General features: G+C 37.4%; 1 protein-coding gene across 3 annotated transcripts; it reads left to right on the top strand.

Annotated features, from left to right (window-relative positions):
* The first annotated feature begins 6,675 nt into the window (after positions 1-6,675).
* Positions 6,676-12,254, top strand: LOC149007674 (BTB/POZ domain and ankyrin repeat-containing protein NBCL-like). Of its 3 annotated transcripts, none has more exons than XR_016175227.1 (4): positions 6,676-7,388; positions 8,134-9,091; positions 9,188-9,278; positions 11,808-12,254. XR_016175227.1 is itself a non-coding variant. In XM_089166758.1 (3 exons), exons 1-3 carry the CDS (start codon positions 6,915-6,917, stop codon positions 9,193-9,195), a joined length of 1,440 nt encoding a protein of 479 aa, XP_089022884.1. In that variant the 5' UTR covers positions 6,676-6,914; the 3' UTR covers positions 9,196-11,507. The 3 variants fall into 3 exon arrangements, 1 of the variants encoding a protein (XP_089022884.1); XR_016175228.1 differs by lacking the exon at positions 11,808-12,254 and adding an exon at positions 11,362-11,507; XM_089166758.1 differs by lacking the exon at positions 11,808-12,254 and having other exon boundaries at positions 9,188-11,507.
* The last annotated feature ends 2,347 nt before the right edge of the window (positions 12,255-14,601 follow it).

The raw sequence follows: 14,601 nt of genomic DNA, 5'->3' as shown, positions 1-14,601 counted from the left end.
CTAGTATGATCTTGGATTGCGGTGATTTAAGATGCTATGGAACGGTATTGAAAATATCTACATTTTTCAGTTTTGAGTTTTTCCAAAATCCGAACGAATAAAGGTCGAATCTACGGGTAAAGAGAGGGGATTCATTGTGTACTGGAGACATAAAAGAGAAGCCAGCCACAGAGAAGAAAAGAAGACGGGGAATGCGGCTCTCATCTCTCTCATTGCTGAAGAAGAAGACTACATCTCTCTCTCTCTCTCTCTCTCTCTCTCTCTCTCTCTCTCTCTCTCTCTCTCTCTCTCTCTCTCTCTCTCTCTCTCTCTCTCTCTCTCTCTCCCCCTTATGTTTCATCTTTATTTTTCTTATGAACTTTGTGATAATGAGTAGCTAGTTCCGTTTCTTTGGGATGTAGATGAACCATGCTTATTTCATTAATTTGATTGTTCTGTATTTTCTAGTTGATTGTGTTTGAGTTTGGCCAAAGATGTTGTATAGCTCAGCAAATTAAGCGTGCCAAGCTTCCGCAAAGGACAATAGTCTTGCGAAGATAGGGCATATCTAGGAAGACCATCCTTAATTTGCTTTAAAGTGTAGAGTTATATCGGTTAGGAAAAAGCATTGGGGATTCGAAACCCCAAATATCTTCACATATTCATAGTTTAAGTTTTTGCATTAATTAATAGATTTAGTTTAAATTTAGTTTTGTTGGATTCAATCTTAGTAACTTAGCCTTTTAGTTCCCCATAGTTTGACCCCGTACTTTTTGCTTGTTAGATTAGTATGGGATCGTACTATGGGGAACTAAAAGGCTAAGTTACTAAGATTGAATTCAACAAAACTAAATTTAAACTAAATCTATTAATTAATGCAAAAACTTAAACTATGAATATGTGAAGATCTTTGGGATTTCGAATCCCTAATGCTTTTTCCTAACCGATATAACTCTACACTTTAAAGCAAATTAGGATGGTCTTCCTAGATTATGCCCTATCTTTGCAAGACTATTGTCCTTTGCGGAAGCTTGGCACGCTTAGTTTGCTGAGCTATAGAACATCTTTGGCCAAACTGAAACACAATCAAATTAATGAAATAAGCATGGTTCATCTACATCCCAAAGAAACGGAACTAGTTACTCATTATCACAAAGTTCATAAGAAAAATAAAGATGAAACATAGAGAGAGAGAGAGAGAGAGAGAGAGAGAGAGAGAGAGAGAGAGAGAGAGAGAGAGAGAGAGATGTAGTCTTCTTCTTCAGCAATGAGAGAGATGAGAGCTGCATTCCCCGTCTTCTTTTCTTCTCTGTGGCTGGCTTCTCTTTTATGTCTCCCGCACACAATGAATCCCCTCTCTTTACCCGTAGATTCGACCTTTATTCGTTCGGATTTTGGAAAAACTCAAAACTGAAAAATTGTAGATATTTTCAATACCGTTCCATAGCATCTTGAATCACTGCAATCCAAGATCATACTAGAGAGATATGTCCAAAATACTGAAGGTAGGTCTGTTTACCCGATTTTCAGATTTATTACCAATTTTGTTCCTTAGACCTATTTCCAACCTATTTCCAATTTGGCTAAGATCTCACTTTTCATGATTTCTTGGGCAGCAAGATTGAATGTCATGATTTAAAATCCACCAATATCTAATATATTTGCCAACTTTACTCCATATTATCTCTAATAACCAAAATCACTTTATCCCTGAAAAATACACAAAAATACTCAATTAGCTCTCTTCAATTAAATAAGTATGGGGAATTAAATCAAATAAATAATGGTAAATGCATGCTTATCAAATACCCCCACACTTGAGTGTTTGGTAGTCCTCGAGCAAAACGAAACAATAAAAGTAATACGGAAAATAAAGAAAGAAAACCTAACTCACTTTCATAGGAATCACGGTTGCACTTAGCATGTGCAACAAGCCTTTAAACCCCTAGGTTACCCTAGAGGACGAGTTGTGTCTCGTGAGTGTTTGCAGAGAATATACACACAAAATTCTTAAGTGCTCTTCTAATTATTCTGGCAGTAGTAAGAGTAAAAAGATAGATTCCAAGACAAAGACACTCCACTAAAGATTAAAGGGAATATAGGCACCCCTACACTCTTAGATATGATACTGATATTGTACTTTTTATTTATGATGTACTACTATAAGTACAGTAGCACTTTACTTATGTTTTCTCTTTCATTATTTAAGTATATATATGCATACTTACTCATGTATGTTATTAATGAATTGATCATGCTTTTACATATTCTTTTATGTAATGAGATGTCGGTTATTTATGATGTGACTGATCTGAGAATGTGATTGATTAGGTATGATTTGGGATTGGGGAATGTCCTTTTGACATTTTTGTCCTTGGACATCGGAGGGAATAGTATGAGATGTTCTCCGATGATGCCCATCAACGCTTTCCCGGATTATTGGATGTCATACCTAGGGCTGTCTAGCAGTGTTTTGGTAGGATGTCCCCGTTAAATCTTATCCGATTCGGAAGGGTATTGAAACCTAACGACCCGTGATAGCAATGGGGATTTATGGGCGCTCAAGACCGGTAACCAACCCGTGAGAGGACATGAATCACATTGTGGGGGCCATTTATTGGTAGGGTTGCATATAGTAGACTTGGGCTCATGGGCGCTCAAGACCGGTAACCAACCCGTGAGGGGACATGAGAGCTTCCCGTCTATTATATGTGGATGATCAATAGGGTTGATGAGTCCGTAGTTAGGGACTATGCTGACTCTACTGTGATGGATACCAGAAAGGATCGCCAGGGGCGAGGAATGGATGTATCTGGAACTAAGTTGATATGACTGAGTAGATGACTTGAATTGGACTAGGCTTAACTTTGATATGCGTCAGTACTTAGACCAATGGTGATGTGAGAGAGCGGTGACCTATACGCCCAGCCATGGATTGTCCCGAGGGATGGAGGACCCACTACCAACTAGCATTATGAGATGAGACCTTCCTAAAGAAGTACGGTGCTATGACTTAAAGCATGTTTGCCTATAGAGACCAGCATACATAGAGTTTAGATGTATACATACATTGTCTGTTTCATATTGCATTGCATTTTGTTATGTTATGCAGCATATTATTTATGTTGTTATGATTTAACTTGCCTTACTAAGTTCATTTGAACTCACTCCTTTTTGTGTTACCTCTTGTGTTAGATTCCTCTACAGGTACTGATTACTATGAAGGGCAATATGAAGAAGCACTAGTTGAAGAAGCGTACTACAAGCAAGGTGTTGGCTACAATGAAGATCACATTGATGATCCCACGTTTGGTCACGTTGCGTACTACGATTACCTAATGTGGAGTGGGAACGTCTTAGTTGGATTGATGAAGTCCACTATTTTGAAGACGTTATCTATAGAGTAGAAGACTCTTAGTTTAGTTTGATTTCCATTCCTTTACTTTCTTTTGAGAACATTTGTATTCTTTTAGACTTATGTGCTACATTTCCGTTGTAATTGTGGAGTGAGATTCTACCTCACTCTACTCTTTTTTGATGTTTACATCTGGTATCATTTTTCCGCACTCTGATTATACTGTTATTCATTTCCTTGTTTGGATCTTTTATTTATAATATTACACTTGATTTTGTCCATTCATGATTATGTTATTACTTATGTGGGAGGATGATTTCCTCGATACTTGATTTTCGGGGCTGTGGATCACACACTCGGGTATGCCAGATAGGGTACCGGCTAGGTGGATGTGATATATACGACAGCAAAAATTTAGCAGATGGGTTTGATTTAATACACTTTATTCATACTCTTGGGGAAGGATATGGAGCAGAAAATCAATTAGCAAAGGAAGGAGCAAAGTCTCAACATAAATTCTGGAATGATTCCCATCCCCCATTGTTTTTAACTTGGTGTTTGTTATTTGATGCTTTAGGTCCTATACAAACTTGTGGTTTTAATCTTCAGTAAGATACTATTCTTCCCCCCCCCCCCCCCCCCCGCACCCCCAAAAAAAAAAAAAAAGGGAATTGATTACAGTCTAGTCATATACCTTACAAAATATATCTTCAATAACTCCAATTATTCTTCATTTTTGTCATTACTTTTTGTTATAATTTGTTCTTTTTTAAATATGAACATGGTTGGATATTTCATAGATTTGTAGTGGTAATTTCATAATATTTTTATTTATTTATTTTCTAAAAGTTAGTTTGATTTAAGTGATAAAATAAAATCATAAATTTTTAATGCTCATAACATTTTATTTAATTATTAACAAAGAATGCTTAGTGTAGTACACAAAATCAATATGCTATTATGAGGTAATCCAATTTGATCCAAAGTTATCACTAACACATTAAGATAGTAACATCATAATATTGAATGACTTAAGTTAATGAATAATATTGACTTTTTTTTTTTTTTTTGGAATAAGTACTTTCATTACCACAACCCCAAAGGGGGGGAGAGATAAACAACATTAAGTCTCTTCCTTGGGGTATCTGGGGGATGGTAGGGTAATTGTAATATAGAGGAAACATTAAAAAGGAAAAAAAAAACCATGTCCAAAGATCTAAAGCTGGAGGTCCATCTTCTAAAGCTTCTCCCCTTTCATAAACGGCAATAATCACTCCAAAGACCAGCTTACCAGCCGAATCACAAATATAAATGCCTAAGAAACATTTCAAGGTCCACAACCAATCCCACTCAAAGCCAAGGGAATGACGAGAGCGAGGTCAAATGGGGGCAAGGCCTTTCTACCAAAGGAAGCGGGAGAAATGAAAGGCAAAGAAAGGAAGTGTGAAATGATAGGTAAAGAAAAAGGGGCCAAAGTCTTCCACACCATGGCAATAAAAGATACAAAAGGGTTGAAAGGGATATGGCAATGAATGAGGAAACATTGGGTGGAGTGGTAGATGTTGAGGGATCTCTGGGTGCATGGAATTGCATAAGATATAGCCCTTGAACTAAACTAGGAGGGACCAAGAGGCAGACTGGCCAAGGGAACAAGTTAGATTTCAAAAAGGAGGTGGAGAAGGTTTTAGAGGAGGAGAGAGTGAGAAAGGAGGAGGGGGGGGGGACCAAGGGACAGACTAGCCAAGGGAAGAGGTGGAGAGGGTTCCAGAGGAGGAGGGAGTGAGGGAGGTGGAAGGGGAGGTCTAGACTATGAGAGAGGTTCCAAATAACTTTTTTTTTTTTTTTTTTTTTTTTTTTTTTTTTTTTTTTTTTTTTTTTTTTTTTTTTTGATGAACTAGCAATTGTCCAAACCACCTTATGCGCAACCTTGACTACATCGTGGGTGGGGTGATAACTTCTTACATATAGTTTAAATATAAGTGGGCTACCCCTGCGGGAAACTCAAACCCTTGACCTCATACTTATGAGGTATTAATCTCACCAATTGGGCAAACCCTTGAGGTTGGTTCCCAATAACTTTCTTATGGTGTTCTTTATGGTAGCACGACACTCTTGGGACAAATGAAAGAAAAAACACATGGCCTCAAGATCCTCACCTTTCGTGAGGTGGAATTGTATTTTGCCCTCCTATTTCATGTATTCATGTTATTTCCTTCCACGGATAACTTTCTTAATATTTATCTTAAGTGAACAGCTTAGCTGACAACGACCAATGGCATACTTGACCACTCATCACTCATTTACATAAGAAGTCATGTCTGAAGAGTAAACAATGGCTAATCAATCCTAAACATAAAAAGACCAAGTATTTTTCAGATTAAAATATTGTTTGCAGTATTTGCTATACTAGGAATAAAGCATTTCATGAAACATTTCTCTTAAATGCTTTACCTTATTAGGAAATCTTATTCCACTATTCACCCTGTATGTTAAATACTAAGTAGTGTTGAAAAGATAGTACATAATTTTTTTAGAGACTTAAAAGACTTGGTTGCTACTACAGTAATTTTTCATGTTCGAAACATTTAATATGTTTACCTAAAGATAGTTGAAAACTTTTGAATCAATATGTTGTACACCTTAAAGTGTTCAAGGCATTTCAGGGGAGTTTCTGGTCATTATCATGGGAATAGAATCTCATCTTTTATAGTTATAATTAAAGGACAGTGTGTTTATCAAAAAAAAAAAAAGAAGAAAGCAAGAAGAAGAAGATTAAAGGACAGTGTAAGGATTAGTAGGAAAATTGTCCTCCCCCTTCCTCCCCTCGAACTTTACTTGTGTGGAAGTCTCATCATTCACATTTTTAAAAGTTATCTCCATTGAGATGGGTAGAATGAAATTTGTTTCTTCATACCCGCTTGAAAAAAAAAACCTGTCCCTTGCTATGAATAATCTTCCTTGTCGAGGTGAACAAGTTAAACCTTGTCTTGTTTTTATGTGCTATTCTTCTTCTTCTTCTTCTTTTTTTTTTTTTTTTTTTTTTTTTTTTTTCATAACCCTAACATCATTGAAATCGTAGCTCTCTCTTTTTTTTTTGTTTTGTTTTGATCGAAATTGTAACTTTTAATTCCCAAGAGTATACACATCAACTGTGCATCCATCCATCATTTCATCCATAAAGTCCACTAGAAACTTACCATATATTCAGATAATATACTATTTTTTTTTTTTTTAAAACCAGGGTTGATATTTCCTCCCTTTGATAACCCTTACCCAAATTTATTATTTAAAGAAACAAAACCGTCCAGCGTAGCCCTCCCCCCGTCCTTGTCTCTCTCTCATACCAAAAATCTTGTCGCATTCACTTCTACCATCAGCCAACGAGAGATTCTGTGAAGAAACAACAGTTGATGAGAGAAAGAACTGAAAGAAGAGGGATGAAGAGAAGCGTTCCTCTTCCACCATCCTATTCTCTTATCATCTTGACCTAAAGGTTAAATCCAAATCCAGGGCAAGCCTATCTCTCCAAACTCCAAACCAACTCATCACCTCCTTCGAATTCCTTCTCAGAAAAACAGCTATGAGCGTAGAGGAATCCTTCAAGTGTCTCTCCCTAGACTACCTTAATCTGCTCATCAACGGTCAAGCCTTCAGTGATGTAACCTTCAGTGTAGAGGGTCGTCTTGTTCATGCTCACAGATGCATCTTAGCTGCCAGAAGCCTCTTCTTTCGCAAATTCTTCTGTGGGACTGATAAGCCAGTTGGGCTTGAATCGCCTGTCGGTGCAAGGATGTGTTCGCCGGCATCATCGAGAGCTGGGAATTCTCAGGCGGTGATATCTGTGAATTCGGTTGGGTATGAGGTGTTCTTGTTGCTGCTGCAGTTCTTGTATAGTGGACAGGTCTCAATTGTTCCTCATAAGCATGAACCAAGGCCTAATTGTGTTGAAAGAGGTTGCTGGCACACGCATTGCTCCTCAGCTGTTGATCTTGCCCTTGATACTCTAGCTGCAGCTAGATCCTTTGGTGTTGAACAGCTTGTTTTGCTCACCCAGGTGACCTTGTTTATCACCATCTCACAATTCTCCCTCTCTCTCTCTCTCTCTCTCTCTCTCTCTCTCTCTCTCTCTCTCTCTCTCTCTAACTGTTGGCTTAAGATTTCCAAATGTTGTTGTTTCAGTTTTTTCCTTTTGACCTTTCCTTCTGATCTTATTGCAATTCTATTGTTTTGATGAAGTGGGTTAATGGGATTTGGTTAGAAATCCAAGTTTTTGTAGATTTTCTTCCTTTAGTACTTTTCTGTTCATGAGATCCTGAGTCCTGAAGAACTTTTGGGCCTTTTGCTGATGAACTGGGTTTCCTGTAGATCTCTATCTTTTATTGTGAAATGAGTGTTACACTTCGAGAAGACCTGGTTTCCAAGAGTTCAGATTTGTTGAAAAACCTAGTTTTGAATTTTTATATTACAGTAGTTAAGTACTTACTCTTGATTTCATGTAGGATTTTGAGTTTCTCCTATTGGTTCTTATATCTTTCTCTGTTGCCCTTCCTTGACTTCCTAAATATAGACCTTATATTTTCGATTTCCATTTTGTCTTCTACTCTTCCACAGTAATTTCACCAATCTTTTCTCTTATGTTTGGTAGAACAAACCAAATCCACCAAATCTCTCTGGAACATTCAGCTCTCTTCATTTAGCTTCTAGGGTCTGTGATATTAAAAACATATTCTTATAGAAAAATGAATACATTTCAAACCTTAATTTCTACTCCAAACTAACACACCAATCTGTTAGTACAGAAGCAATTGGCAAGCATGGTGGAGAAGGCTTCCATTGATGACGTGATGAAAGTCTTGATAGCTTCAAGAAAGCAAGATTTGCACCAGCTGTGGACTACTTGTTCACACCTAGTGGCCAAATCTGGTCTTCCAACAGAAATCCTTGCGAAGCATCTCCCAATCGATGTGGTCGCCAAGATCGACGAGCTCCGCCTGAAATCTTCTCTTTCTCGGCGTTCTTTCGTGTCGCACCACCACCACCTAAGCGCCGCTGCTGAATTCGAAGACCAGAAGATCCGCCGCATGCAGCGTGCCCTAGATTCATCTGACGTGGAGCTCGTAAAGCTAATGGTGATGGGCGAAGGACTTAACCTAGATGAAGCACTGGCCTTACACTATGCCGTAGAGAATTGTAGTAGAGAAGTAGTGAAAGCATTGCTAGAGCTTGGAGCTGCTGACGTGAATTTTCCGGCAGGTCCGTTGGGTAAAACTCCACTTCACATTGCAGCAGAGATGGTATCTCCAGACATGGTGGCCGTGTTACTCGACCACCACGGAGATCCAAACGTTCAAACTGTCGATGGAATCTCGCCACTCGATGTTCTTAGAACCCTAACTTCGGATTTCCTTTTTAAGGGCGCCATTCCTGGTCTGGCTCACATTGAACCCAACAAGCTAAGGCTCTGCTTAGAGCTTGTTCAATCAGCAGCTCTTGTTATCTCTCGTGAAGAAGGCGACAATGGAGGAAATGCTCCTTCCCCCACCAACCCCATTTACCCATCAATGAATATTAATGATTCAAACAGCAACAGCAACAACATGGTTAACCTGAGTCTTGATTCAAGGATGGTTTATCTGAATCTGGGAGCAGCTGTAGGAGTTCATCAATGGGGGTGCAAGATGAATGGGGATGATAATGATGAGAATAGCAACAACAGCCAAAGGGTAGCCATGAATCGACGTGGGTCACACTCACAAGGTGGGTTTTGTTAATTCCATCAATCTCATTGTTTCTGTCTACTCTGTAATTTTTTCTTCCTTATTGTGTGTTTCATTTTTCTGTTTCTTTTTGTAGGGTTTTGATGATCATTTGCAGTGCAGTGGCTCTGGACATAGAGAGAGTAGACAACGAGAATCCAAGTTTACTCTGAGTGGGGGAGATGCAGGTCAATCTTTTCAATCCCTACCTGTCAACTCCTTTTTGTATTAGTTAATATTATCTAATTTCATGTCAGTTTAATTAAGATTTTTTTTTTCCTTTTATTTTGTCCCCTCAACCACCGTTTTTATAATATAATAGCATGATCATTCTATCAAATTTAGGGTTAGATTCAAACTTTAAAATTTCTGGCCTTGCTTTCTTCGTCCATGGAGGCTAAGTTTTAATATGAGAATAGAGTATTCAAAATTTCTAATTTTGACAGGGGAAGTGAGCTGTTTCCCTCCCTACACTGTCTCTTTTTGCTTCTTACGTGGCTTCCACAGGAACTCCATTGTCTTTTGGCAACCATGATCTGTTGATCTTCTTAAAAGAAAAGAAAAGAAATCATTCTGCCATAGACAAATTAATAAATAGATTGTCTTGGTAGAACAAAATTGAGAACTGATTGTGACTACTCGATCGACATATTGAACCTACATTTCTGTCCTCTTTATTTTTGAATCAGAAACTACTAATAACATTGTCTTTAGAATGAGAGCAATTGTTCTTGAATTGAATGCTATCTTGGGTATTTCAATTTCAAACCTAGCTTGCAATTCAAACATATTAGTTGTCGGGACTGAAAATAAAACTGTTCATTTGTCCTTAGGTTTGCAGCCAATCGAGTCATTAAGAAAATCACTGTTTACTACAGTTGTCACTGCTCATTGTTACCCCAAAAAAGTGAGACTGATAGTCTTTACTCTCCCCAGAAAAGGTTGATGGTCTTCTTGGGATTTACCAACTTGGTTTGTGGCTCCAATTACTTCCACATCCTGAGGGTGCTTTTCTTTTTTGTGGCTATCCCTTCCAAAGCATTCAAGTGTTCGAGTATAAGAAAATGATTTAATGCAAATTGAAGGAATTAGAAGAACTAGGGTTCATCTAAGATAACTAAGGAGAAGTGGTGAGAACATGCATGTATATCTTAAGACTTGTATTTAATATGCCCTCAAATAGAGTTGATTAAAAGGCAAGAATTCATGTAGCGGACCTCATTTAGTTTAGTCAGGGCTTCTTGTCGTTCCTATAACAATAATCGTATTTCCTTTAATCTATCCGCTTTTTAACTTGAGTTGGATGTTATCTCGTTTATTAAGTTTCTAGAGATATTTGATCATGTCTAAATTCTTGCTAAGGTTATCTTATCATGGAAATGGTGAAATATTAAAGAGAAGGAGAAATATTGCCAATAGAAGGATGCCAAAGAAAGGCATTTTAGCTTGTAGAAGGTTTACTTGACCAAGAAATGATATATAACCAATAAAGAGTTGGCTTAGTCGGCAATGACCAATGCCTCTTAGTGAAGAAGTCAAGGTTAGACTCTCTTTGATGGTATATGTAATAGTTCCCAACCTCTATTTACACGATAACATAACTATCTTAATAAATATTAATACATAGAGATCATTGATATCTATGGTAGTAAAGTGATTTTTATTCTAGCAAGTGAATGTACTCATGTAGTGTTCTTACCAAAAACAAGATCAATGTACTTAACTAGTGTAGATATAGAGATGGAAATCTAGATTTGCCCAGAAATTTACATACAAAAATGGTAAAGATAGTGTGTTTTGGTGGATCCTCACAGAAAGAGCAGAATTCTTGTTTACTTAAAATTGACAGTACGTACTCTAGGAGTATTTCTGATATTTTTCTACATTCTTTTAGAAAATCCTTTTACTACAATTGTCTTCATGATAGGTAAGTTCTGTATTATATTAGAAAATAAATACACAAAAGGAAGTCTTTTAACAACCCCAGAGAGGAGGGGTTGAAACTTCTAACTCAAAGAGCATAACATCATCATGTGGCACTCTTATAACTATCTAAATATAAAGTGAGACTTCACCTCTAGTTCTAAGGATATTCAAATCCTTGATCTCATACTATGAGGTGTTAATCTTTATCAAGCTATAGTAGTTGTGTATCTTTTTCTTCATCAACTTGATATGAAACTTCACAGAGTTTCATTGCAGTTATATATACCTTATTTGCACCCTTGTCAGGAAATGTATTGATTAATTTGGCTTTTTCCACCAATGCAGATCCACCACCTGTCTAAGCATCAAGAACAACTAAGAAAAACACCAAATTTGTGGTTAAGGTTTCATTACATGTTGGGTCAAGCTGAATTTCTAAATCCTCAAGAGAGTAATAGAGGATAGAGTGGTCAAAAAATAATATTTTTTTTTTTAAGAAACCCTCTACTGATAAATAGAATTTACCATTTAAAAACACAAAAAACTCATTCTACATTAAAATTTTACACAAAATATTTATTGTTAATGTGATGTTTTTCATTTGTGATTCAAATTTAGCTATTCTATTCATGTCTATATTGCCATTATTGTACTTAACATTGCTTGCAACAAATCAAATTGGAGAACAAAAGATTATTCTCTCTTTTTTATTTCCTATAGAAATTCTAATACAATTTCTGAATTTGTAACCATGATACTAAACGAAATTTCGGTTGTTGATGTTTATCTAGGTGAAGAGAGTCCCTAGATTCGCATTTGATATATTTTTGACTGGTGTAAGTGATCAGTTCATGCTCAATTTTATGGTGTATGAAATTAATTCAGATGTCACAAATATTTCAGATATGTAACTTATTCACTTCAATCAATTGCTCATATATGCACTTAACTTTTGCCACATATAATACTTCTTCCAGTCCGATATCAAATGAAGAATATTTGAATTCCTGACATACACATTTTGTGCCTAAGGTGATAATTAACCTATAATTAGCCATTCGAGGTTTGATGGTACTCATGCCTTATGTATATGAACCTATGTTCTTTGCCATTGATAAATGTTCTATAGAGAGGAAGTAAAATGATCGACGACGGTGATTACAATGGCAAGATCTTGAGAATACCACATATCGTGATCCGAGAGCCACACAGGAGATATCCACGGGATAAAAAATATACAAAAAATTATAAGGAGAGACAATCTTGCCCACTTAGGTAAAAGCATAGGGTAAAAATAGTCAATTCTTCCCTTCTCTGTTATAATGTCCCAAACCAAAAAATAAAATAGTAAAATTTGGCTTTGGCCCAGTCCATTCAGTTATGAAATAACACAACCCATAATCTATAACTCTAAGCCCATTAGAAGTCCATTCTGCCAAGGCCCAGATGAGTGCTTTGAATTCAAATCAGGAATTTTTGGTTCAAATGCCCAATGATATGGTCCACCCATTTATCTTCCAAGCTGGAGTCCAGTCTATTGGGCCGGTTTAGTTCTACACTGAAGTTATACTGATGCTAAAATTGGCCCAAAGCATGAAGCATTGATAACTAACCAGTGACGGGTGTCAATTCTGAGACCAAACCAAATCGGCCCATTAAAACTCAAACCAGATGTGCCCGAGGTTAATTGGACAAGACACACTCCGGAAAAACCTACCGGACTGGTTCAATAGGAATTTGTTAACTTAAAACGAGTGGACCGAACCACTAAAGAGGTTATAACAAGACTTGAAATTGTTAAAAAGGTTGGTTTATTTGAGTCTTAAACCCAAGAAAGAAGATTTTAAGGCCCAAATATAATTTTCGGGAAAATTTTAGGGTCACCCAATATATATGGTAAAAAGTAGAGACATCCCACAAGTGCGTCAAATTGGCAAACGCAATCTTTTCTATTAGAACCGTTACGTCTAAATATGAAAAGACCTTTTTATCCTTTTAATTTTCTTTATTTTGTTTATTCCCTTTTCCAAGTCACATTTAAAGCCTTTAAAAAAAATCATCTCAACCATTTTAGAGATTATGAAGGATATTTTTTTACATCGCTAATAGAGCTAGGAGGAATTGATTGTCTCGGAGAACTACTAGGAACGACGGTTGGATAATTTAGGGGGAGACAAAGGAGGGGATATCATCATAGCCCCAGGTTATTGTGTCCGAAAGGGTGTTAGATGACAGTCAATAGTCACACACACACAACACGTCATTACCTTCGTCCTCCTGCTCAACTCCACCAACGCCCTTGTATCCCAAGTTTTTTGCTCCTAAGAGGCCTTAACACCTATACCATCATCTATAAGAAGGGAAATATCCACTAGGTGAGTTCCATTGAACTCATGAGGGAAAAAAACAAGCAATGGATTAATGTATTTACTTCCTACATGTCATCACAAGACAATATTATATATGCAAGTCTAGTAATTACGTGTCACGCATATAATATTGGGAACTAGCACCTCACAGATTCGACCGTCGCTTTGGTGGTAACCCCTTCCCTTCTATCCTCACAGGATTGGTGCATGTAACTCCTGGATTCGGCCATCGCTTTGGGACATGAACATCATAGTATGGTAAATGGTGCATTTTTTTCGGATTGTGCCCTCACAGATTAGGCCGTTGCTTTGAAAATCCACAACCAACAAGGTGAATGTTCTCTCTCTAACACCCACCACTCAACCGCCACGAGTTACACTATTACGTTACTCCACCCTGGTAGGGTCGCGACATAGGAAAATACCTAGCCATGCAGTGATCATCCACTCATTGTCTCATCATGCTACTGTGGGAGAATAGAACACTAGGACTCATGGATTCGACCGTCCCTTTGGGCTAGCACCCACAACAACCCTACTTGGATGCCTCAAGACCCCATCATAGGTTCGGCCTTTGCTCTGGAAATCCCCTGGGTAAACAATGAATGGTGTGCCGGTGTTACCTTGTGGCCAGCCCCTCCAAATTCAGCTATCACTTTATGACACTCACTAGTCCCTAACTTATTTCTCATCACCTCATTGTCATACTCACAGCAACATAAGCATAAAAGCAAACAAAATCCATACCATGGGTTGCCTCGACATCAATAACCCTTGTTGGTAGGGTGAGAGCTGGTCATTTCCTAACCATGCATCTATATGAAAATCATGCATTCATTCACGTTCAGTATGTGAATTAAGATGACGAGTGTGTGTCCCTATACATGTTGTTGCTTGTATCCCATCTTATCACATTGCACATGTCCAATCTCACCTTTGCAACCATAGTCACTCCATAATTGAAAATAAAACATACATTGCTGAATTTTCAACATTCAAGGTCTGACATGTCTCAATAGTAATTATCCTAATATATTTGCATCCAACCCCATGTGTCTCATGCATAATGTCCAAAACAGAAATAATCTATAGCATTCAATCACACTTCATTAAATAAACACTAGAATATACAAATTCATAATAAAACATAACCCTAGTTCTAGCACACAACCCCTTACTTTTGTTTTGAAGTAATTTCACTTGCTGTGGTGTAAGA

The sequence above is a fragment of the Hakea prostrata genome, chromosome 8, assembly GCF_041222555.1.
Source record: "Hakea prostrata isolate BN-2017 chromosome 8, UWA_Hpros_2, whole genome shotgun sequence".
Taxonomy (NCBI): Eukaryota; Viridiplantae; Streptophyta; class Magnoliopsida; order Proteales; family Proteaceae; genus Hakea; species Hakea prostrata.
This window is presented reverse-complemented; position numbering and strand designations above follow the sequence as displayed.